This window comes from Citrus sinensis, chromosome 3, assembly GCF_022201045.2.
Source record: "Citrus sinensis cultivar Valencia sweet orange chromosome 3, DVS_A1.0, whole genome shotgun sequence".
In the NCBI taxonomy this organism is placed as follows: Eukaryota; Viridiplantae; Streptophyta; class Magnoliopsida; order Sapindales; family Rutaceae; genus Citrus; species Citrus sinensis.
The window spans coordinates 24786913-24813628 of record NC_068558.1 but is presented as its reverse complement, the minus strand read 5'-3'; the positions used below and the strand labels follow the sequence as shown (position 1 = coordinate 24813628).

Sequence of the window (26716 nt, the reverse complement as noted above, 5' to 3'; positions counted from 1 at the left end):
CAAGCTTGAAAAGTAAAGAAACCTACATGCCTAGTTGGAAAAAGCTAGCCAACTACTGATGAGAAAAAGAAATTGATTATAATCAATGGTAAGGACTCTATTGACGAGGGTTTGAACTTCGATAATCAGATGGCCTGGGCTGGGACAAGTGAAGCAGTAAGTGAAATTCGTACAGATCCTCTTACTTAGTTGGAGGTTTTGTCCCCATTTCACTACTCAGTCTTCGAGATAAGGTAGAGTTTTTAAATCTCATTTTGTAAATATTATGTGTATGATAATTCACTATGAATGAACTTACATACAAACTTTAATTTATATAGGATATAAACGAACTAATTAACGTGGGCCAAAGGGCTTAAACATATACTAGTGTCGGTTTACTACAAATGTGAGGCAAGAATCGTCGGCCAGGCCAGTATCAACTTTCATTAGACGATCTAGTGTCGCAGGAAGCATATCTTAAGTACAAAGCTGGTCCATTTCAATTTAATGATCATGCTAGGCTAAATTAATTGAAGCTTATACAATACGCTTTTGATAGAGACGCTCACGAAAGGTAAGTGTGGAATTATGTAATAAATTATGTGTAACTGGTTTTTATGAAGTTTCTATCAATTATTGCATATTTTCTTTAGTGAAGAAATGGCTTTTAGTCACGGTGAACTTGTAAATCGACATTCTTTATTGAGCCTTTCACTTGGGACATTTCGTTCTTGAGACGTATTAGGTTCCAAAAGTTGGTCATGTTACAATATATGTTTGTCTTATAATATATATTTCAATCAATTTGATCACATTTAGGTGATTTCCATGAAAGCGTATCACTTGATCCTCATTCAGCAGTCATCGGAGAAAAATAGGCTAATCAATTGGTATTTACCAACTAGATACTCTGTGATTATCTTCGGTACTTTTTGCATTTTGTTTTGGTTTCTTTAGTGATAATTTGCTCATGTTTCTGTCTTCATTATTCCCTAGATTTGATTCTACAGTCCCAAATGCCAACAAATATGGAAAACATAAAGTTCCTTAGCTTTCCAATCAATAAATATGGACAGCTCAGAATTCCTTCCAAACAAGTCGTCGGCTTTGGTACGACATTATTAAACTTGTTTAATGGTTAAGCTTGATATTTTGTAAACTTGTTAATTGTCATAAAGTCATTTTTTTATTTGAAATTAAATAGTACACTTCGGGAGACACACGAGTTAAGGTAACCATTTAACTTTTTAATTCCCTATTGAATCAAAATCCAAATAAATTATTGGAACTAGCCAATGATTAGCTCGTGAACTATGTTGCAATGGTGAACATTATATGCTCTCAAGTGAAAAAGCTATCTCAGCAGCAAAGCGGCAATATTCTCTAGAAGGTTAACAAGAGAGCATGCACGTAGATGTCAACCCACAACTGAGAATGATGATTATATATTGATACTTGATTGAAATCGAAATTGATTACATGTTCATACAAGCCTGATAGAGACGACATTTGATAGTGATACGTGTTCCTATCTCCTCGTCTAATATTAATACTAATTAGCTAGGTTTGTATATATTTGTTGGAGATTAAAATGGCTAATGAGGCCACTAATAGAAAAAGAATTAAAAACTTAGTTACAAGAAGAAGTGAATAATGTAGGATTGACACCACTAAAAGCACTACAATTTTAGGAACTTGTCTAAGTGAATACAACAAAACACACCATCGACATTGAAAAGTCATTTGCGTGCATGCTAGCATGCAAGAGCCAACTTAAAAAATTTAAATTACATAATTGCTAGATTACATGAATTTGGTCATACCCGAACCATTTTATTTGGGAGCCCATCTGGTTTAGGTAGTAGTTCAAAAGTTAACGTTAACCGATTAATCTCAACCAATACCTCTTCATAGATTTGATATTTTTTGTTGTATTGTAGCATATTTTGTTGCAAGCTGTTGACAATGCACTAAATCTGGCAAGATTTAAAACTTCTATGTCAACTAGTGGCATCACAAGGTACAAATATTGTGATCCTTGGCCTTTTTTTGCCCATCGACGAAGAACCATATTCACAGGAATCTTTTGAAATTATTCCACTTTTAAGACATCGAACATGTGTCTACATAGAAGCCTAACATAATCTATCATTTGACCAGCGCATTTTATACATTGTTTTTAGTTTATGAATCATATTCCATCACAATCTTGGTGTCCCGAATTCAATGAGTGTGTAGAAATGAGCATTGATGTTTTTTGCATTTTCGACCTCGATAATTTTGCCTTCTTGTAGGATTTTTTCTTTAACTTTTGCGAAAACCCTCAATGGAAAGATTTTGTTGGTTTTCAAAGGAATTTGATATCCATTTCTATTTTGGACAAATTTGGTTTTTCTTGTTTGTTTGGAAATGGAAATTTTCATTTGTTTCATGATTCAAAATTTGTTGGTTTCGGTTCTTTATCGACCTACGATAATCTTTATTTGAATGATATAATTGCTTCATTTAATGCCTGCAATTAAGTACACTAGATTTAAAGAGAAAATGAATCAATAAGAATTCGATTGTGTTTTTGCACAAAAGATTAGGTTATACTCTATATGGAGAGTAAAGAGACTTTTGTTAAAAGAAATTCTCGAACCTTTAGATTTCACAAATTTTGATATTTTGTATTAATGTCAAGAGAAAAAAAACTAACAAAAGGAGATTTGAAGCCAATAGGACTTTGGATGTCTTTGAACTTATACATATGGATATTTGTGGGCCATTCTCTACTATTACTTGGAATGGTCAACAATATTTTATGACATTCATAGATAATTTTTCTCGATAGGGCTACATATATCTCCTCCATGAAAAGTCACAGTCCCTATATATCTTTAAAAACTTTAAGGCTAAAGTTGAGAACTAACTTTGCAAAAGAATAAAAAATGTTAGATCCGATTGTGGTAGTAATATTATAGCAGATATGATGGTTCATGTCAACAACATCCAAGACGGTTTGCTAAATTCCTAGGGGAATGTGGTATCATCCGACAATACATTATCCTAGGTTCACCTAATATGAATGGTGCTACTGAAAGACAAAACAATACGCCTAAGGACATGATGAGGGGTATGATTGGTTATTTTACCTTACCAGAATCACTCCAAGAAGAAGCACTTAAGACAACAGTGCATACCCAGCTGAGGCAAGGCTTTACAGGCCAAATCAAAATAAACTGGACTCAGGGACAATGAGTTGCTATTTTATTAGATACTTTGAAAGGTCCGGAGGTACAAGTTTTATGATCCCATGACTTAATTTTCAAGTTATGGTTCTTTGAGGATGTCGAGTTTGTAAAGAAAGATATAGTTAAGAACTTTGTCATTGAAGAGGAATATGTTGATATTCGCATAGGCATTATTAGCATAATCAAGGTTTCATTCTTAACTTTGTTCAAGGCACAACAAATCAAGAAAATGTTGAAGAACCCCTTATACAAGAAGTTATTTTAAAAGAACAAACTCTACGACCTTGACAACCTATGCCATTAAGGAGATCCATTAGAGAAAAGAGAAGTATAGTGCCAGATGACTACAATATATTTCTTTAGGAATGTGAGGTAGACAATTGAGTGATGGAAGATAATCCGGCCAATTTTCGTCAAGTCATGGAAAGTTCATAATTGGATAAATGCCATGAATGGAGAGATAAAATCCATGAAAGACAATGACCTATGAGATCTTGTCCTATTGCTAGAAGATGCGAAACCCATTGGTTGTAAATGGATATTTAAGACCAAGAGGGATTCGAAAGATAATGTAAAGAGGCATAAGGCAGGTCTTATTGCAATGAGTTTTACACATAAATAAGGCATTGGCTATAAAGAGACTTTCTCCATAGTTAATTCGAAAGACTCTGTGAGCATCATAACAACATTAACGACGCATTTCAATCTTGAGTTATATCAGATAGATATGAAGACAAGGTTTCTCAATGGTGACATTAATGAGACGACCTATATGGGGTAGATATGAAACTTTGTGTGGGGAGACTTAAAGAATATGGTTTGCAAACTTAAGAAATCCATTTATAAGCTCAAGCAAGCATCTTAACAATGGAATTTCAAGTTTTATCAAGTGATTATATCATTCAATTTGAGATGAATTTGGCTAAAGATTGCATATACCATAAGTTCTATAGGGGTATATACATATTTCTAGTTTTATATGCCGATAACATTTTGCTTGCCAACAATGATATAGGCTTATTGCACGATACTAAGAGATTTCTAACTGAGAATTTTGAGATGAATGATTTTGGATATGCCTCTTTTGTATTTGGTATATAGATACACTGAGATCACTCACAAGTACTCTTAAATTCTCATAAAAGAGTTATATTGAAACAATTCTCAAGATATATAGCATGCAAGATTGTAAAGCAAGTGATATCCTTGTGGCTAAGTTAGACAAGTTTAGTCTCAATTAGTGCCTTAAGAACGATTTTGAGGAGAAAGAAATACAGAAGATTCCTTATATGTTAGCAGTAAGAAGTCTAATGTATACTCAAGTTTGTATGCGACCCAATACTGCATACGTTACTGGAATGTTAAGTAGATATTTAAGAAATCTAGGAGTAAACCATTGGAAAGCAATCAAATCGATCGTGCAGTACTTACAGAAAACAGAAGACTACATGCTCATATATCAAAGGTTAGATAAGCTTAAGATCATAAGGTATACTAACTCTGATTTTGCTGAATACTAAGATAGTAGGAATTTCATTTCATGCTACATCTATCTTAGAAGAGAGCCAAACAGTCTCTTATAGCATTTTTACAATGGCAGCTGAGTTCATAGCATGTTATGAGGCATCAAATCATGAATTATAGCTGTAGAATTTTGTCATAAGGCTGTGTATATTAGTTGGTGTTGATAGACCACTCAAGTTATTTTGTGACAATAAGTCAGTAGTTTTGTATTCTAATAACAATGTGAGCTCATAGAAGTCGAAGTATATAGACATTAAGTTCCTATTTGTTAGCTTAAAGAGTTCAGAGTAAATAATTGTCTACAGAGCAAATCGACACAAACTCCATTATTTCAAATCCGCTTACTAAAAGAGTACCACCCAAAATGTTTCACGAGCAGATTTCTCGTATGGGTCTCTTGTCATTAAAGGATATTAATTCAATTTTGGTGGGAGCTTGTGATTTTAGATACTCTTATAATATAGATAATTTTCAGTTATTTCAGTTTATGTTTTTTTGGTTATTTACTGCAGAAACAAAGTTTTGGTTTATTCACACTCTGATTTTATTATGGTTTGATCTCACTCAGGTTAGGATGGACCAGTTGGAAATATGCATGTTAAGATTACATTGCACAAAATTTTCATGCTACACATCTACAACATAATCCATGTCATTCAGTTGTATTAGCAGAGTGATCATTAATGGGCCGAGTTACGATAGTTGTAATGAAGCCGCTTTGATCCTATGTTAGTATGGTTAATGGACTGAATTAGTTGTAGATACATTTTGATAATGACAATAACATTAAGCGCTATGGTTACTTTTAGAAAGTATAATTATAAGGTTACACATAATTTTCTGTTATTTCAGTTTATGTTTTTTTGGTTATTTACTGCAGAAACAGAGTTTTAGTTTATTCACACTCTGATTTTATTATGGTTTGATCTCACTCATGTTAAGGTGGACCAATTGGAAATATGCATGTTAAGATTACATTGCACGAAATTTTCATGCTACACATCGACATCATGATCCATGACATTCAGTTGTATTGGTAGAGTGATCATTGATGGGTCCAATTACGATAGTTGTAATGAAGGTCGCTTTGATCATATGTTGGTATGATTGATGGACTGAATTAGTTGTAAATACATTTTGATAATGACAGTAACATTAAGCTCTATGGTTACTTTTGCAAAGTATAATTATAAGGTTATATATAAAGCCCCAGTATTGTTGGATCCTTAATCCAATGTTGGGATTATATATAAATAATTATGTGTTGCAAACTGTGATATTAAAGTTAAGCTCAATTAAAAGTGATCTATTAAGGTTTTCTGTAATATGGGCTTAAACGCATATGATCAGCGTGGTCCTTTAATATGTAGATACGTAAGGGTAATTTTATTTATATGATGGACTAAAATAGAAATACCTAAAGACAACAGGAAAAGTTGTCTATATAAGTGGTTATGCTCCCCAAGTCACACTCTCGTTCTACTCATTCTGACATCCTATCATCTAAAAGAGTGTACAAAGAAAATTAAAGGATTCTCTAGAAGAAAGTTTTGATTTGGAAGGCTAACTATGACTTTAGAGAATAATCATGCATTATTGATTCATATATGCTTTCGAATATTTTTATTATTGATTCTTGGCAATACAACATGAATGTTACTAAATTGTAAGTGATAGTTTTCACCAAGATATTATTGTCCTAACATTTCTTTCTCTCACTCTCTCCGCTTCACATTGTAAAACTATCCTATTCAATTTTGGCTATTATAATATAACATATGGTAAAAATAAAGATTGCTACATGACATGCACTAGTTCTTACCTCCCCAAGACTCGAATTCGAGTGGTTACCCAAATAGAATGTCAAGTACCCTTAGGCTGTTAAATTACGCTTATTATTTCTATATGTTTCAAAATGTATCACATAAAACTTATTTGAATTTTAAGTTTTATTATAACAAAACTACCATTTTATCTAATTAAAGTAAATCCAACTATGAGAGACTAACAACCAAGAAGTTTTGGATGATTTTTTGAAAATACAAAGACTAAAACTAGCATAGACCCTAGGAATTAAAGAGAAAGTTATCTATCCTTATTTTACGCCCTTACATCCCAAAATATTATAGCCACAAGAAGCATTGCTTTTCATCCAAGGAAATCTTAAATATGCACATAAATATGAGGGTGAGAGCACTAAGTCAAAAAAAAAATTGAAGTTATTTTAAATCTCTTAAGCAATGACATGAACAAGGTAAATTTTACTTTTATTCATTTATGAGATCAAATGCCCAATTTCAGCAATTGTTTGAGGGGTAAATTTTGGATTACCCTCTTCATACAATGATGATCTTTAAAATATGTCTCAAACAATTGTAATCCTCAACTTATTCTATTTTATTCCAAAAATAAGGAAAAAAAGGTGGATTGATGAAATTTTTTTTATCTTCTCAACAATTTTAAAAACAACGGTTGATTGGTAAAAGCTGAGTGAAATGATTTTTATATTCATTGATGATCAATTTTTCTTAATCAATAATTGAGATTAAATTGAAGATTGAAGAAACTATAAAGCAAAAAATTCAAAATAAATTGAAGTTGAAAGCTTAGCCGTGTAAACGCATGTACATATACGTATACACACACACATACACAATTTTTTATTTTTGTGCTAATTAATAATTTGTTTTCCCTCATAATTTGATGAATCGCGCCCTTTCAAATTATTAATACTTTTGTGCGCAGTTTTCTTTTTAAAAGTAAACCTCAACAAACAACATAAATTTATTAACATAAAATGCATACACACACACACACACACGCATATATAACAATAAGAAACTCGTGATTTAATCTTTGCCACAGAGTTTGTCGGTGCTTATCCATTAAAACATTAGTCGGCAAAATAATCAATCACCCGACTTTTTGTATTTTCCACTCTTATTCAAGCTTGCGATGATCAGTATCAAGACGTGGCTTTAACCTCTAATTAATGATCACCATTAATGGGAAGAAACAGATTTGCCAAAAAGAAGAAAAGAAAAAAGAAGCAGTGAATCAAAACAAAGAACACTTGATTTCGATTTTCATGTTCAACAAGAAATTACATTTTAAGGTATACACCAACAGTAGAATTTATTAACCCCGAAAGGATCACAGGGTTTCTTATTCATAATTTTAATCCTAGAGATTAAAGAGCAGCTAGCCTGGTCCGTTATTTAGAATAATAATACCGCTAGCTGGTTAGGGTACATTGATTACACAGACGTTGATCTTTCTGTAGCGGGAATTAACACAACAGGAAATGCCGGCTCATCATCACGAACCAGAACCAGACGTCGAACGCCATCCTCAAACGAACGGCCAACGTTGTTGCAGAGTTTGACACAAGACTCGCAAACGGATGGACAATGAACGATTTTGTATGTACCTGGAAAATTTCCAATTTTCTCAAGCTTAAACCAATTTAGCAAAGTTTCAGCTCCAGGGTGACCATCAAGTCCCCCGGTTGTTATAAACCATTTGCCTGATGCCGCGTCATAATTATCAACTTTCCACAACGGTTGTTCGTTACAATAGTCACGTCCAGATAGCAACACTGAGAATCTCAAGTTGAGATCAGTGGATTCTCGGACAATTGTAGAATTGTTATACGGTGACAGTGTTAATTTGATTCCATTTTGCGTATCAGAAGGTAATTGGATAACGTCCAGCGGACAATATCCGTTTCTGCCACCGTGTAGGCTAACTCCACCACCGCCAGCTCCCCAGATGGCTGAGACTATGTAGTACTGAAGGGTGGATTCGACCTTGTTGCCGTTGACATCAAGGAGAGGTTCAGGAACTGATGAGGTGCCCAAGACCAACAAAGAGTTTGAGGCCAAGGCAAGGATAAGGAAAGAGAGTGTTGTTGCTAATGAAATCTTCATTTTGTTGTTTTCAAAGCTATATATCTGTTTGATGCGCGTTGCATTCGGTGAAGAAGAGTTAGAATTTATAGAGAGCTAGAGTAGCTTAGGTGCAAGGTCTTTCAAGTAGCTCCAAGCAAAGCTCATGCATGATTGAGTCTCTTTTTTCTTATTTTCTTTATTCAAATTGTCAATTTCTTAACATTTATCTCAAACTCATGCATGATAACGATATTTTTATTTCGTTTATTTATTCAAATTAATTTTTGGTGTCGAACTTGCATTCATGTGTGATTCAGCCTTCTATCTGACCCGCATCAAATTGAGAATATGATTTGGATGGAATCTAATTCTTAAATCAGACTTTCATTGCCGAAATTTCCTAAAGTACCCATCCAAATTTCATTATTTTAACTTTATCTTTCATTTAAATATTAAAAATATAAAATACAAAAAATAATTAAAAGTCACGGCAACCCGAAACTTATAATTTATTTTGTTCCGGCAATCAAAATTGCTTCAGCACAAATCAGAACAGCAGTCGCCAATGTGATCGAGCAGTACCATCTTAATCGCTTTCTCGATCGTCATGCAGCTCTGACGGCGTTTTTAATTTGTTCATTTGAAGTTGAAATAGACAGAGAAGAGGAAGAAATAAAGAAGAGAAAAATAAAAATGAAAACAGAAATTTAAAAATGAGAAGAAGAAGAAGTAACGAAGAAAAAGAGACAAAGAAGAAACAGAATAAGAATAAACGACAAGAAGAGGAGAAAAAGCCAAAAAAATGCCAAAAGACAGAAAAAATAGCGAAAAACAAAAGGAGAGAGAGAAAATTATATTATTGTTATGATTATTATAATTGTTATGGTTATTATTATTAGCAATAATTTTTAATAATAATAATGAAAATTATTATAATAAATAATAAAATAATGGCAATGATAAACTAAGGGTATTTTAATAAGATAAACACATAAATGAGAATATAATCATTTCATTTCTGATTCCTATAATTAAAGTAAATAACTTATTTTTATTCTTATTTATCATTCTTATTCTAATCTATTTTAATTCAAATATACTCTGATGATCAATTAGTAAATGTACCATAAAAGTAATTAAAACTTAAAGGTACAAATTATAAATATGTACATAACACAAAAATTATGAGAAGATCGATCACAACTCAACTCAGTGTGTAAATTCAACTACCAAATTATTGTATCTTATACAAAGTATTCATCATGCGTATCTTATTACAATTATTTGTATCTGATACTCCAATTCATTTGGATGAGAGCGACTTCAGAGAATTATTAGTTTTTATAATGGTCCACATTCGAATATATGTATGCAGTATGCATCAGCACTTTAACGTGCGAAATAACAAAACCATAGACATCACAACTAGTAAATACACAGAATATGCAAAAAAAATTGACAAACAGAGATAATAAAAATAAGTAACTCGTGACTTAATCTCGCCACAGAGTTGGTGGTTACTTATCCAATCGGCAATATATCATCTGACGTTTTGACGTTTTCGACATTAATTAAAGCTGGTAATGAAAAATAACTAGCCACTTAAATAAAAATGATTTGTTTCCGCACTAAGAATTTTGTGGGGGCATGCACAGGTGGTGGGCCTAACAATAGAGGACTTGCCATTTTCTAAGTTCAAGAGTCCCTTTATCCCTCTCCGTTCAATTATGACCTGCCATTTGCCAGGTTTGGCGCGTCCTACGCAAAGGAAAAAATCACACATTGGCTAAGAATATTTGTAAGCTAATATTATTAGCTTAAAATGACTCGTAATTCTTGAGTTGGTGTTTTATTATAAATTAAATTCATGAGCTTCAATGTAATATTAGAGCGGCATTTATGTGCGAGTGAGATTACACTACCTTATCATGTAATATGGGTCATGACCTCTATAAGAAATTAGAAATTTTTTCTAATACGAAAATATTTTACTAAATCATAATAAAAATGTAAAAGTACGAAAATATTTTTTTGTTTGATAGTAATATTTTCATTTTAACAAATTGAGTATATATATAGCTCTCTCTATCCTAATTTTTACTATAAGTACTCTAATCATGCACTGCACCTTTAAATTTCTACATGTCTATTATAATTTTATTACAACTTATCTTTTTTGGGTGTGTTTATAAGTCTTATTGATTTGGATACCTTCACATATGATGAATAAACTTATTAAAAATGGCATAGAGTCTTTCATTACATCAACAAATTGTATAATACAATAAAATTTATCTTAATTGTTTTCCATACACACGCATCCCTGCAGCTAAAGTTTTCAGCTTCTGCACCTGCTAGCTTGCTCATTACTGGGATTGTTGAGGAAAATATCCCAAGTTGGCTGACAATAACCATGTTACCCTCCACTCTTGAGCTAATTTTAATTTGAGTATAAATTGGGTCCATGAACTTCAATATCACAATATGACAACCATAAATTTAATGTTGATTGGGAATGATATTTAACATTTTAATGTGATCCTTATTTCTTCGCTTCACCCACTGATTGTATACCTATTTTATCTCCCCTGCACGTTGATTTTAAGCTAGAAATAGTCTTGCACATCTATATCGTCCCTACACAATAAATAATGCAAAACCTATGCCAAGTTGATGGGCAAAACTATGGTGCAACTATTGTTTTAAATGGACTGATGTACAATCGCGATTGGCGGGAAGACAAAACTACAGCCATCCGTCGTGACTTGCGTCATTCATTGTCCCCTTGGTGTACACAAGCCCAAGCCAATATCTCGTAGCCATGTTTCTTTCGCATATGACGTGAATTGATTTTTTCTCGAAATAAAAAGTAAAAGCAACTTTTAATTTTTGTGGTGCAGATTTCAGAAGCTTTTTATCATGTTTTTGTGAACTAAAAGAAGTCTATTGTTATTGTTTACCAAACTGTAAGATTTTTAACGTGATAATAAAGGGAAAAAAGGAGGAAAATGGACTGTAAATCATTAATAAGAGATATAGGGGGTATAATTATCATTCTATATTTATGTCAACGTTTTCAATGTTTTTAACGGTGAAATTCATTACTCACTGACTTAATACAAACAAATTTAGACTGTGAAGGACTTGAGTAGTTGAGCTATGAATTTAAACTGATGGTCGTTGAATTTCATTCTACAAGCAACAAGGACACAACTAAAAATATGCCCCGTAATTAGTTAATTATGTATTGAGTAAGTAAATGGATATTATACAAATGGGTAAATGTTAATATGGTCTCCATAATTTTGACTTAAATATCTATCTAGTCCCTATATTTTAAAAGTACCTTAAAACACCCTTACAGTTAGATATATTACATTTTTACACTAATTTTTACTTTATTTTTAAAATTGTATCCTTTCAATATTACTCTTTACATTAACTAATTTATCTTGAAAAAAATTAATTTTAGTAAATCAACCAATGACTGTTTGTTGGCAAATTAACTAATAAATATTAGTATCAAAGAATTATTATTTTTTGTACTCATGCAATAAATTTGCTAATAATTATTTAAAAATAAATTAATATCAGCCAATTTAAGTAGTATTTATTATGCTTAAAACAATCTTATTAATAATTATTTCATAAAAAATTAATTTACAAAATTAATCCTGAAAGTAAGATAATAATATAAAAGTTTGGTAAATTTTTATGTTACTTTTAAGGTAATTTGATAAATTATAATTTTTCTATCAAATATCCCAAAATATTATGCAAGGGTATTATTGTAAAGAAAAGAATAAGTAAGGGTAGGAATGGAACATATTTAATAATAGAGATGTCTTAAGATACTTTTTTTTTTAAATAAGGACTAAACTGAAACTTTAAACAACTTTAAAAAAAAAGTAAGAACTAAAAGAGTATTTATTCATATGAATTATCAGCTCTTTTACGGTACTTATTTTGTGATTTGCCCCAACGACCCATGCATACTTTCACGAAATTTGCCAATTGAACCATAGCGGTTCACCCGTTGTCGTCCACTAATTGATAATTATACTCCGCCAATTGAACTATTAATAACAAGGAAAAATACTATATTTTGTAAGAAGTTTACTTATCAAATTTTGTGTATAAATCAGGTACATTTAAGGCTTACCATATGAAAAATTTATGACAATCTCATAAATGATTAGAAATTTCTAGGAAGCTGTACAGAAGATTTCAAATTAATAATTAAGATTTTATTTCCATTTGCATAGGATTATTTGATGTTACTTTACGTTCAGCGCGCGGTAATGTATTGTATTGTACTGCATTAGTTATGTTGTATTAGGTTGCATTGTATTATAATGTATTAAACTATACTGCAATATTATGTTTGGTGTATAGTGGATTGTATTATATAAAAAATAATAATATTATTTTAATATTTTATATTAAATTAATAACATAAGATTCATTTATATTTTATTATTACTTATATTCAATTAATAATTTAAATTTTTATGATTAAAATAAATAATTTTCATTGTCGACACTCGTCACCATTAGTCTATTCTACAATAAATTCGTGCACTTGCGAGTTCAATAAAATTTGCACAACAACATCCTATCATAAAAAAGAGTGTACAAAGAAAATTAAAGGATTCTCTAGAAGAAAGTTTTGATTTGGAAGGCTAACTATGACTTTACAAAATAATCATGCATTATTGATTCAGATATGCTTTCGCATATTTTTATTATTGATTCTTGGCAATACAACATGAATGTTCCTAAATTGTAAGTGATAGTTTTCACCAAGATATTATTGTCCTAACATTTCTTTCTCTCACTCTCCCCCTTCACATTGTAAAACTATCCTATTCAATTTTGGCTATTATAATATAACATATGGTAAAAATAGAGATTACTACATGATATGCACTAGTTCTTACCTCCCCAAGACTCGAATTCGAGTGGTTACCCAAATAGAATGTCAAGTACCCTTAGGCTGTTAAATTACGCTTATTATTTCTATATGTTTCAAAATGTATCACGTAAAATTTATTTGAATTTTAAGTTTTATTATAACAAAACTACCATTTTATCTAATTAAAGTAAATCCAACTATGAGAGACTAACAACCAAGAAGTTTTGGATGATTTTTTGAAAATACAAAGACTAAAACTAGCATAGACCCTAGGAATTAAAGAGAAAGTTATCTATCCTTATTTTACGCCCTTCCATCCCAAACTATTATAGCCACAAGAAGCATTGCTTTTCATCCAAGGAAATCTTAAATATGCACATAAATATGAGGGTGAGAGCACTAAGTCAAAAAAAAAAAAAAATTGAAGTTATTTTAAATCTCTTAAGCAATGACATGAACAAGGTAAATTTTATTTTTATTCATTTATAAGATCAAATGCTAAATTTCAGCAATTGTTTGAGGGGTAAATTGTGGATTACCCTCTTCATACAATGATGATCTTTAAAATATATCTCAAACAATTGTAATCCTCAACTTATTCCATTTTATTCCAAAAATAAGGAAAAAAAAGGTGGATTGATGAATTTTTTTTATCTTCTTAATAATTTTAAAAACAATGGTTGATTGGTAAAAGTTGAGTGAAATAATTTTTATATTCATTGATGATCAATTTTTCTTAATCAATAATTGAGATTAAATTGAAGATTGAAGAAACTATAAAGCAAAAAATTCAAAATAAATTGAAGTTGAAAGCTTAGCCGTGTAAACGCTTGTACATATGCGTTTTTTTTTTATTTTTGTGCTAATTAATAATTTTTTTTCCCTCATAATTTGAGGAATCGCGCCCTTTCAAATTATTAATACTTTTGTGCGCAGTTTTTTTTTAAAGTAAACCTCAAGAAACAAGATAAATTTATTAACATAAAATGCATACATACATACACACACACAGGGGCGAAGCTAAAGGTGCAGCCCGGGTTTGTTTTTTTTTAAAAAAATTATAATTTATAAATTTATTTTATTAATATTTATAAAAAATAAAAACAAACAAATTTAATATTTGATAATTTTTTTCTTATTTACATTATATTTTTTGTAGTTTTATGGTTAGATTTTTGGTTATGTAGTGTGCTTAATTTCGTTTGTATAAAACAAATTTTTTAAGAAATAAATTTCATTTTTTTAAAAAATATAGTCCACCCAAAAAAATATGCGAGCTTCGCCACTGTACACACACGCATATGTAACAATAAGAAACTCGTGATTTAATCTTTGCCACAGAGTTTGTCGGTGCTTATCCATTAAAACATTAGTCAGCAAAATAATCAATCACCTGACTTTTTGCATTTTCCACTCTTATTCAAGCTTGCGATGATCAGTATCAAGACCGAGCTTTAACCTCTAATTAATGATCACCATTAATGGCAAGAAACAGAATTCCAAAAAGAAGAAAAGAAAAAAGAAGCAGTGAATCAAAACAAAGAACACTTGATTTCGATTTTCATAAGGTATACACCAACAGTAGAATTTATTAACCCCGAAAGGATCACAGGGTTTCTTATTCATAATTTTAATCCTAGAGATTAAAGAGCAGCTAGCCTGGTCCGTTATTTAGAATAATAATACCGCTAGCTGGTTAGGGTACATTGATTACACAGACGTTGATCTTTCTGTAGCGGGAATTAACACAACAGGAAATGCCGGCTCATCATCACGAACCAGAACCAGACGTCGAACGCCATCCTCAAACGAACGGCCAACGTTGTTGCAGTGTTTTACACAAGACTCGCAAACGGATGGACAATGAACGATTTTGTATGTACCTGGAAAATTTCCAATTTTCTCAAGCTTAAACCAATTTAGCAAAGTTTCAGCTCCAGGATGACCATCAAGTCCCCCGGTTGTTATAAACCATTTGCCTGATGCAGCGTCATAATTATCAACTTTCCACAACGGTTGTTCGTTACAATAGTCACGTCCAGATAGCAACACTGAGAATCTCAAGTTGAGATCAGTGGATTCTCGGACAATTGTAGAATTGTTATACGGTGACAGTGTTAATTCGATTCCATTTTGCATATCAGAAGGTAATTGGATAACGTCCAGCGGACAATATCCGTTTCTGCCACCGTGTAGGCTAACTCCACCACCGCCAGCTCCCCAGATGGCTGAGACTATGTAGTACTTAAGGGTGGATTCGACCTTGTTGCCGTTGACATCAAGGAGAGGTTCAGGAACTGATGAGGTGCCCAAGACCAACAAAGAGTTTGAGGCCAAGGCAAGGATAAGGAAAGAGAGTGTTGTTGCTAATGAAATCTTCATTTTGTTGTTTTCAAAGCTATATATCTGTTTGATGCGCGTTGCATTCGGTGAAGAAGAGTTAGAATTTATAGAGAGCTAGAGTAGCTTAGGTGCAAGGTCTTTCAAGTAGCTCCAAGCAAAGCTCATGCTTGATTGAGTCTCTTTTTTCTTATTTTCTTTATTCAAATTGTCAATTTCTTAACATTTATCCCAAACTCATGCATGATAACGATATTTTTATTTCGTTTATTTATTCAAATTAATTTTTGGTGTCGAAGTTGCATTCCTGTGTGATTCAACCTTCTATCTGAAGACGAGCCATAAAACATATCAACCTATCGAATTTATGAACCAAACCAAACCGAAATGAAATATTTCGGTTTAGTTTGGTTCTAAAACTAGGTTTTGTTTGGTTTGACTTCTTTCAAACCATTTTCGTATTTTTATTATAAAAATAGTTGGTTCGAATTCATTAAACAATTTGTAGTGTATCTATTTATTAGTATTTTTATTATACTATCTAATGTAATATATTGAAAAAAATCAAGTAATTAATCGTGTCTGCCTTTAGGGGAAAAAAAATTGTTTCATAAGGCAAACAACTAAAGCGAATAATAATTTTGAGAACTTAAATTTTTTTTCTTAAGAAAATGTGTTCCGAAATATTTTGTGAAACACTTGTTAATCTAGTCACATTTATTTTTCGAAAATTATAACCAATGCAAACATTTAACACCCAAATATATACAAAATAAAATGATTCATTCTCCAGTGCAATTGTTTTCCCAAATATCTAATTGACAAATATCAAATTGAATAGAAACTAACGTATAACTAAAAATTGGAAAAGTTATCTGTTGAAATGCGATCATGATTAGGATTTTTCCAGTGTCTGAAATTTCATAAAAAATTATTTAATAAAAAAGCAAAAGGTGGACAAAGTACCAATCAATTTTTTAATTTAATTCTTGCTTCTTTAAAATTTGAACTCAAGTGATCAATCAAATAAAATTGCTTGAAAAACATTTGATTAAATATCCTTGGATTTGTCATCCTGATTATCAAATAGATAAATTTCGATATTGAATTCCAACTTCCCTACATTCAATACTCAAAATTATGGGCCAAATACTATCGCCATGGGATCACAAATCTTGATCAAGGTTTTGAAATTTCTGTCATCCTGGGCGGGGATGGTAAGTATCCAATAAGAAATCCTACTCATTATCCGTTAATTGCAATATTGAATTACTTGCGATGCAAATATGGTAAGAATCATATCTGATCGATTAATAAGAAACAAATTTTTGTACACGTCCAAATCTCTTATAAGAAGTAAATTGGAAAAATCCTTTCTTTTATTTCTTTTTCTTTTTTAATCTTTCATAAAGTGACCCACTGCAAAGTTTTGAATTACATGGACGTGGAACCGTAATATTTTAAACCCAACTGCCTCTAGAATATGCAATTACAATGGGATGAAATTCACCTCGCATATTGAACTAGGTAGTACATTGACATGCGAAGATAATTATAATCCAGAAATGGCTAACAGTTATTTATCTTTTTTGTTTTGTTTTATTCACACAACAATTTATTCAAAAGTCGCATAAGATGACGATTCTTACTTATAAGGCAAAAGCCACGGTACAATAAATAATAATTCACGACAATAATCATGCTGTAATATATTGACAAGATGAAAATTCGTACGTCGATATTGAAAGAACCGTGGCTTCTTACGAAAAGGCAATAATGCCAGATTTAAGAGATTTGATTATAGTTCGGAATATTTTGCCCATTTTTTAAAAAAGATTTAATTGATAATTATTGGATAAAAATATATATTATTGTTATGATTATTATAATTATTATGGTTATTATTATTAGCAATAATTTTTAATAATAATAATGAAAATTATTATAATAAATAATAAAAATAATGACAATGATAAACTAAGGGTATTTTAATAAGTTAAACACATAAATGAGAATATACTTATTTCATTTCTGATTCCTATAACTGAAGTAAATAATTTATTTTTATTCTTAATTATCATTCCTATTCTAATTCATTTTTATTCAAATCTACTCTGATTAACAATTAATAAATGTACCATAAAAGTAATTAAAACTTAAAGGTACAAATTATAAATATGTACATAACACAAAAATTATGAGAAAATGAGCACAACTCAACTCAGTGTGTAAATTCAACTATCAAATTATTGTATCTTATACAAAGTATTCATCATGTGTATCTTATTACAATTATTTATATCTGATACTCCAATTCATTTGGATGAGAGCGACTTCAGAGAATTATTAGTTTGTATGATGGTCCACACTCGAATATATGTATGCATCAGCAATTGAACGTGCGAAATAACAAAACCATAGACATCACAATTTATAAATACACAGAATATGCAAAAAAGATAACCGAGGAAATATGTACAAAATAAAAAAAAAAATTGACAAACAGAGATAATAAAAATAAGTAACTCGTGACTTAATCTTCGCCACAGAGTTGGTGGTTACTTATCCAATCGGCAATATATCATCTGACGTTTTGACGTTTTTGACATTAATTAAAGCTGGTAATGAAAAATAACTAGCCACTTACATAAAAATGATTTGTTTCCGCACTAATAGTCGTCAGTAGGTAAAAGAATTTTGTGGGGGCATGAACAGGTGGTGGGCCTAACAATAGAGGACTTGCCATTTTCTAAGTTCAAAAGTCCCTTTCTCCTTCTCCGTTCAATAATGACCTGCCACTTGCCAGGTTTGGCGCGTCCTACGCAAAGGAAAAAATCACACATTGGCTAAGAATATTTGTAAGCTAATATTATTAGCTTAAAATGACTCGTAATTATTGAGTTGGTGTTTTATTATAAATTAAATTCATGAGCTTCAATGTAATATTAGAGCGGCATTTATGTGCGAGTGAGATGACACTACCTTATCATGTAATAAGAGTCATGACCTCTATAAGAAATTAGAATTTTTTTCTAATACGAAAATATTTTACTAAATCATAATAAAAATTTAAAAGTATGAAAATATTTTTTGTTTTAGAATATTCTAAATCAATTTCACCAGAGATCCAACCACCATTTACAAAATTAATTTTATACACAATTAAAATCCATCTCCTCGTAAGATCGACACTCGTCACCATTAGTCTATTCTACAATATATTTGTGCGCTTGCGAGTTCAATAAAATTTGCACAACAACATCCTATCATCAAAAAGAGTGTACAAAGAAAATTAAAGGATTCTCTAGAAGAAAGTTTTGATTTAGAAGGCTAACTATAACTTTACAGAATAATCATGCATTATTGATTCAGATATGCTTTCGCATATTTTTATTATTGATTCTTGGCAATACAACATGAATGTTCCTAAATTGTAAGTGATAGTTTTCACCAAGATATTATTGTCCTAACATTTCTTTCTCTCACTCTCCCCCTTCACATTGTAAAACTATCCTATTCAATTTTGGCTATTATAATATAACATATGGTAAAAATAAAGATTACTACATGATATGCACTAGTTCTTACCTCCCCAAGACTCGAATTCAAGTGGTTACCCAAATAGAATGTCAAGTACCCTTAGGCTGTTAAATTACGCTTATTATTTCTATATGTTTCAAAATGTATCACGTAAAATTTATTTGAATTTTAAGTTTTATTATAACAAAACTACCATTTTATCTAATTAAAGTAAATCCAACTATGAGAGACTAACAACCAAGAAGTTTTGGATGATTTTTTGAAAATACAAAGACTAAAACTGGCATAGACCCTAGGAATTAAAGAGAAAGTTAACTATCCTTATTTTACGCCCTTCCATCCCAAAATATTATAGCCACAAGAAGCATTGCTTTTCATCCAAGGAAATCTTAAATATGCACATAAATATGAGGGTGAGAGCACTAAGTCAAAAAAAAAAAAATTGAAGTTATTTTAAATCTCTTAAGCAATGACATGAACAAGGTAAATTTTACTTTTATTCATTTATGAGATCAAATGCTAAATTTCAGCAACTGTTTGAGGGGTAAATTGTGGATTACCCTCTTCATACAATGATGATTGTTGATGCGAGATTCCGGTTCTCCTCGTTCTACGATCAGGATCTCTGCTCGATCAACTTCGTCACGACCAGGAGGTCTCCTCGCCAGGCTTCTTCTCCAGAGGTCCCTGCGTACACAGATAAGTCAGAGTACGCTGGTTGTTTTCCCGGCGCAAACCCTTCGACGCTCAAGTCAGATATGAAGGTTCGGGAAAAGCTTGCCACAGGTCTTATGGCGTTTTTTGTGGTTTTCTCTTCTTTTTAGGTTTTTCCTCCTCTAATCTCCAGAATGCCAACCCTTTTACCTTCGTTGGCTACCTTTTTATAGGCTTCCTCGGAATCTCAGTCTTCCGCTCTTTTCGAGACGGTATGGGACTCCAACTGCTGCGTTATGGGCAAAACATGGGATCTAGCGTGTTACGCCACGGTTCAGGGGAAAGCGTGGCTGCCATGGCTCTGTGAGACCTTGCGTGTTACGCCACGGTTCTGGGGAAAGTGTGGCTGTCATGGTTCTGTGAGATCTTGCGTGTTACGTCGCGGGTCTGGGGAAAGCGTGGCTGTTGTGCCTAGATTCTCGTGCTGGAAAGCACGTCTTGCCAACTGCCGTCGACCGGGTCTCCTCGCCTCTCGATCTCTAGCCGGAATGGCCTTATGCCTCTTATAGGAAATTGGCCTCGCGGACGACAACATCGTGGACGAGCAGGATATTTCTGCTCCTGTTCTTCCACGCACCAGGCTTTAACGGAACACACCGGTTCGCAGAACTCCGCCATCAGATATCTGCTCGTCATTCCTGGTCCCTTCGACGCATTTATCCCAAACAGTATCCCTCCCAAACACCGGTCCCCCAGTTTCTGGTGTTGGGTAATGTAGTGGACCAGCAGTAGAAACTCGATAGTACTCGCTCGCGTGGGATTGGAAAAGGCTGCCAGGAGTCATGTCGCATTTAATTGCGGACGAGGTGACGTGGCAGAAATCCCCCCCTCCATTTGAATTTCAAACCGACGGTTACGAGATCCTCGGGATTCGGCGCAGTTATATGCTGGCAACCCAAGAGTCCGTCCTCATTTGGAAAGCCAAATCCTCTCGAACGGCATATTCACCATTCACTCTGTCTCCGTCTACGTCTCTGTTTCTCCGGCAAAGAAGTTCCGGCACGAAGCCCCCCCTCCTTGCCTTTCTCCGATTGAAGCGGTACTTCAGGTATTACTTCTCTCTCCTCGGTTTCGAATAGTTCGTAGATAACTTCTTTTTTCTTTCGTTTGGGTAGTAGTTGGTGGTGTTGTGGTTAGAGTTTAGGGGATGTCGAAAGGCAAAGAGAAGGTCGTTGAGGTTGATGACGACGAGTTGGACTTCCTGCCTAGTCTGCTCACCAATCCCGCCTTTGACCCCGAGGTCCCCTTAGAGCCTGTTAGGCCTAGTGTCAGGACTAGTGCTAGGAGCATGTCTCCCCAAACGACCTCTACAAGCGGGAGTAATGGTGAGGATGGACCTTCTGGCTCCGAGGATACTTTGAGTGAGGGTCGAGGAGATGATTCTGGTGAGGCGTCCCCATCGGGGGCGCCGCGACCAGAGGGGAGGAGTACAATAGGAGGTAGAGCCCTATCGCGGGATTATGCTATTGATTACATGACGTGCACGACCACGTTTGATGAGCTCGAGGACCTCCGGCTGAGGTATAGCATTCCTGGCGAGATACCTCTCAAGGTCCCGGGAAAGAAGGATGCTCACAGCCGGCCTCCTAGGGGATATGTTACCCTGTATCTGGACAGCTTTAAGTACGGGCTGAGGTGTCCCTTGCAACCTTACTTTGCCCGGATACTTAACGGGCTAAATCTAGCTCCTGGTCAGCTGAATCCCAACGGGTGGAGAGTGCTCTCTGGTCTGTTCATATTGTGGGACAGATGTTGCCAAAGCGAGCCCACGGTTGATGAGGTGAAGCACCTGTACCAGCTAAAGAGCAGCCCCAAAGATGCCGGCTGGTACTACTTCCAATCTAGCACCAAGAGCAGAAAACCTATAACCGACCTCCCTACTGGTGGTGGTGGGAATTGGAAGAGAAAGTTCTTTTTTGCTGGGGGTCCTTGGGGTCAGGTCGCACAAATGGATGGGAAGGATTATCGGGTCCCACCCCGTTTCACGGTCCCAGGTTGCCTGCTCGCTCCAGATGCCTTGTATCCATAATTGTTCTTGTTTCATTGGCTTGTTTCTAACCAAGTGTCTGTTTATGTTGTAGTTTCTTGGGGCGTTCATTTCCCACTCCGACCCGGCCCGCTCAAACGGGTTGAGGCTGTGCTAGTCAATTCCTGCTCGAGCCGGGAACTGATATCCACATACAACTTGCTCGAGTCTCACTTGATACTTCCTGGCCATAGGATGGAGGACGCTGTGATTGGGGCTCTGACCCGAAAACGTTCTCGACCTCCGACCACGAAGAGGGACGAGAGTAAGGATGCCCCTACCGCGAAGCGGGCCAACATCGTGCAGCAGGCCCCACCCTTGAAGATTTTACCTCCGGCTCCTGTAGAAGTCGGGGAAGCTAGTGGAGTAGCCACAGATCCTGCTACCTCTTCTCCTCCTGTCGGGCCTCGACCTCGCTTACCGGACAGCCGAGCAGAACATCTGGTCCCTTACCTCAATGAGTTAACTAAATCCGTGAGCAAGAGGGACCTGGAGGCCTTTGACGGCCGCACCTTGGGTGAGCTGGTGGGGGCCATGCAGCATAGCGCTTTCCACCTCAGCTGCATGACCACCTATTACAAGGCTAAGGTTGGCCGCTACGACCGGAAGATGAAGGAGGATATCCAGTCGGCGACGAACAGAGCTGACGTTGCCGAGAAGAAAGCAGGGGAGCTGAATCTCGAGAATCTGAAGCTGATAGAGCAAGAATCACTTGCTCAAGCAAAAGCCATTACCCTCGAGGAGGAGTTTACCAAGGTCAAGGAGGATCTGCAAAGGCAGAAGGCTATGTATGAGGCTCAGCTCGAGTCTCTCCGTGACTCCCACCGAGCTCAGGTCGAGAACTTGGAGAGGGAGGCCGACAACCAGTACGACCAGGGACTCCGGCATTCCTATCGTTGCATCATGGCCGTCCTCGGGAAGCAACACCCTGACCTCAAGATGGATGACCTTGCAGCTGGCGTTGCTCGGCATATGGATGGGGAGGCGGCCAAGGAAGATGCCGAGGGGGTGGAGCCGATCGTGATTGAGGAGGAAAACTCTCCTCCTCGTGGAGTCCCTGCTGAAGTTGGCGAGGCGAGCACCCCCCCGGACGCAACTGGCGATACCCCCCCCGCACCTGAGGAGGTCCAGCCAACCGGTGCTGCTCGGCTCACAGATCCGCCGTCTTTTTGATATATTTCTTTTGTTGTAATGGACAATGTTCATGAAGATTATCCCCTCTGTTAATCATTAACCAATTAATAAGGATATTTTTTGATTACTTTCTTGTGTTGTAATTATGAGTTAATTTTTGTTTGAGAATCTGCTTGTCTCTGTCTAGACGAGCGGATTCCGGCTTGGCTCATGGTTTTTGCCACATGCCTCCGAAGATTCTTCAATGCTTGGGATTCGGCTCGCCTTCTCGTGGTCGAGCAGATCCTGGTATGCTTGGGGATTCTGCTCGCCTTCGCGTGGCCGAGCAGATCCTGGCATGCTTGGCTTCTGTCTCGCCATAAGACAGGCTCTGAGACTTGGCGAGCCTTTGCATGCCTTAGGATTTTCTTTAAACGATTTGGATTCTGCTGCCTTCTCGTGGCCGAGCAGATCCCGGCATGCTTGGCTTCTGTCTCGCCATAAGACAGGCTCTGAGACTTGGCGAGCCTTTGCATGCCTTAGGATTTTCTTTAAACGATTTGGATTCTGCTGCCTTCTCGTGGCCGAGCAGATCCTGGCATGCTTGGCTTCTGTCTCGCCATAAGACAGGCTCTGAGACTTGGCGAGCCTTTGCATGCCTTAGGATTTTCTTTAAACGATTTGGATTCTGCTGCCTTCTCGTGGCCGAGCAGATCCTGGTATGCTTGGGGATTCTGCTCGCCTTCGCGTGGCCGAGCAGATCCTGGCATGCTTGGCTTCTGTCTCGCCATAAGACAGGCTCTGAGACTTGGCGAGCCTTTGCATGCCTTAGGATGTTCTGTAAACGATTTGGAGTCTTCTGCCTTCTCGTGGCCGAGCAGATCCCGGCATGCTTGGCTTCTGTCTCGCCATAAGACAGGCTCTGAGACTTGGCGAGCCTTTGCATGCCTTAGGATTTTCTTTAAACGATTTGGATTCTGCTGCCTTCTCGTGGCCGAGCAGATCCTGGTATGCTTGGCTTCTGTCTCGCCATAAGACAGGCTCTGAGACTTGGCGAGCCTTTGCATGCCTTAGGATTTTCTTTAAACGATTTGGATTCTGTTGCCTTCTCGTGGCCGAGCAGATCCTGGCATGCTTGGCTTCTGTCTCGCCATAAGACAGGCTCTGAGACTTGGCGAGCCTTTGCATGCCTTAGGATTTTCTTTAAACGATTTGGATTCTGCTGCCTTCTCGTGGCCGAGCAGATCCTGGTATGCTTGGCTTCTGTCTCGCCATAAGACAGGCTCTGAGACTTGGCGAGCCTTTGCATGCCTTAGGATTTTCTTTAAACGATTTGGATTCTGCTGCCTTCTCGTGGCCGAGCAGATCCCGGCATGCTTGGCTTCTGTCTCGCCATAAGACAGGCTCTGAGACTTGGCGAGCCTTTGCATGCCTTAGGATTTTCTTTAAACGATTTGGATTCTGCTGCCTTCTCGTGGCCGAGCAGATCCCGGCATGCTTGGCTTCTGTCTCGCCATAAGACATGCTTTGAGACTTGGCGAGCCTTTGCATGCCTTAGGATTTTCTTTAAACGATTTGGATTCTGCTGCCTTCTCGTGGCCGAGCAGATCCCGGCATGCTTGGCTTCTGTCTCGCCATAAGACAGGCTCTGAGACTTGGCGAGCCTTTGCATGCCTTAGGATTTTTTCGGTTTCAAGCGAATGAAATTCGTCGACGTTCCATTAATGGCAGGATTTGACTTACATGAAATTGTTCGGACATAAAACATAAAAATAAAAGATAAACAGCATGAGCAGAAATTGCTTTAAAATGTGAGCAAGTCTTACTAGAAGTATTTTCGGAGGTGTGCTGCGTTCCATGGGCGTTTCACTTCGTGGCCGTCCGCGCGAACCAGCTTGTAAGCTCCGGGCCCCGCTATCTGCTTGACTCTATACGGCCCTTCCCAATTCGGTCCCAGCACTCCTTGAGTCGAATCTTTGGTGCTCTGATTCACTCTTCTTAGTACCCAGTCTCCGACCCTGAATTGCCGTATGTTCACCTTCTGGTTATAATACCGAGCAACCCTCTGTTGGTAAGTGACCGATCGCTCGGCTGCTTGTTCCCTCCTCTCCATTAGCAGATCAAGATTCAAACATATCTGCTCGTCGTTCTCCTGTTCATTGAAATAATCTGTCCGGTGTGTGGTCGTTCCTACCTCAGCCGGTACGACCGCTTCATGTCCGAAAGCCAAAGCGAACGGTGTCTCCCCAGTTGCGGTTTTGTGGGTTGTTCTGTATGCCCATAGCACACCTGACAGCTCGTCAACCCACGCACCCTTTTTTGCTCCGAGCCTGGTTTTCAAAAGCCTCTTGACTGTCTTGTTGGCTGCTTCTACTTGTCCATTCGATTGAGGGTGAGCAGGCGAGCAATACTTCAGCTCTATCCCGAGGTTCTGGCAGAAATCCCTGAAGCTGTGATTATCGAACTGCCTGCCATTATCCGTTACCAAGGCATATGGGATCCCGTATCGACAGACCAGGTTTCTCCACACGAAGTCTGTTGTTTTCTTCTCTGTGATCCTGCTAAGGGCTTCTACCTCTATCCACTTCGTGAAGTAATCTATAGCAACTATTGCATGTGTTGCTGCTCCTCGTCCCTTTGGCAATGGGCCGATCAGATCAATTCCCCATTGAGCGAATGGCCAAGGGGAGGCCATGGAGGTGAGCTTCTCTGGTGGTTGGTTAGAGAAATTTGCAAAACTCTGGCAGCTTGCACAGCTCCTGGTCTTCCTTTGCGCATCCTGGTGCATCGTCGGCCAGAAATATCCCTGCCTTAGAATTTTGTGGGCCAGGGACCTCCCGCCAGAATGATTTCCGCAAATTCCTTCATGTACTTCCCTCAGCACGTAATCTGCGTCGTCATCGTCCAAACACCGAAGGAACGGTAATGTATATCCTCGCCGATACAGTACCCCATCGATCATCGTGTATCTCGAGGCCTGAGCTCTAATCTTCCGAGCTCGTAGCTTATCTGGTGGTAAGACCCCGTCTCTAAGGTATGAAACTATCGGGTCCCTCCACGAGCCTTTTTGTTCTATCCGCAACACCCCCAAATTTTGCTCGATACTTGGGCGAGACTTCACTTCTAGGGGGACCGACTTTGGCATTTTTGGGTCGGCTACGGCTGCCATCCTAGCCAAAATGTCTGCTCGACTATTCTGCTCCCTGGGGATTTGTATCACCTCTACTGCTTCGAACTTCCCCATCATCTGCCTGACTATCCTTAGGTACTGTTCCATCTTCTCTTCTCTTGGTTGGAATCTTTTACTGACATGATTCACAACCAGCTGGGAATCAGTTCTGATCTTAACTCTGTCTGCTTTCACGGCCCTAGCCAATTCCAGACCTGCTATCAAGGCTTCATATTCTGCCTGGTTATTTGTGGCTGCAAATTCCAACTT

General features: G+C 36.3%; 3 protein-coding genes across 3 annotated transcripts; 1 reads left to right on the top strand and 2 right to left on the bottom strand.

Moving 5' to 3' along the window:
- Positions 1-7792: 7792 nt before the first annotated feature.
- On the bottom strand, positions 7793-8792 carry LOC102621677 (21 kDa seed protein-like). Its single transcript, XM_006478069.3, has one exon. The coding sequence runs from the start codon at positions 8666-8668 to the stop codon at positions 7997-7999; it is 672 nt and encodes a 223-aa protein (XP_006478132.2). The 5' UTR covers positions 8669-8792; the 3' UTR covers positions 7793-7996.
- A 6280-nt stretch (positions 8793-15072) lies between these two features.
- On the bottom strand, positions 15073-16058 carry LOC102622862 (21 kDa seed protein). The gene has a single exon (XM_006478073.4). It carries the CDS (start codon positions 15924-15926, stop codon positions 15255-15257), a length of 672 nt encoding a protein of 223 aa, XP_006478136.2. The 5' UTR covers positions 15927-16058; the 3' UTR covers positions 15073-15254.
- A 5227-nt stretch (positions 16059-21285) lies between these two features.
- Positions 21286-23337, top strand: LOC127900668 (uncharacterized). The gene is made up of 2 exons (XM_052435857.1): positions 21286-21865; positions 22220-23337. The coding sequence occupies exons 1-2, from the start codon at positions 21286-21288 to the stop codon at positions 23335-23337; spliced, it is 1698 nt and encodes a 565-aa protein (XP_052291817.1).
- The last annotated feature ends 3379 nt before the right edge of the window (positions 23338-26716 follow it).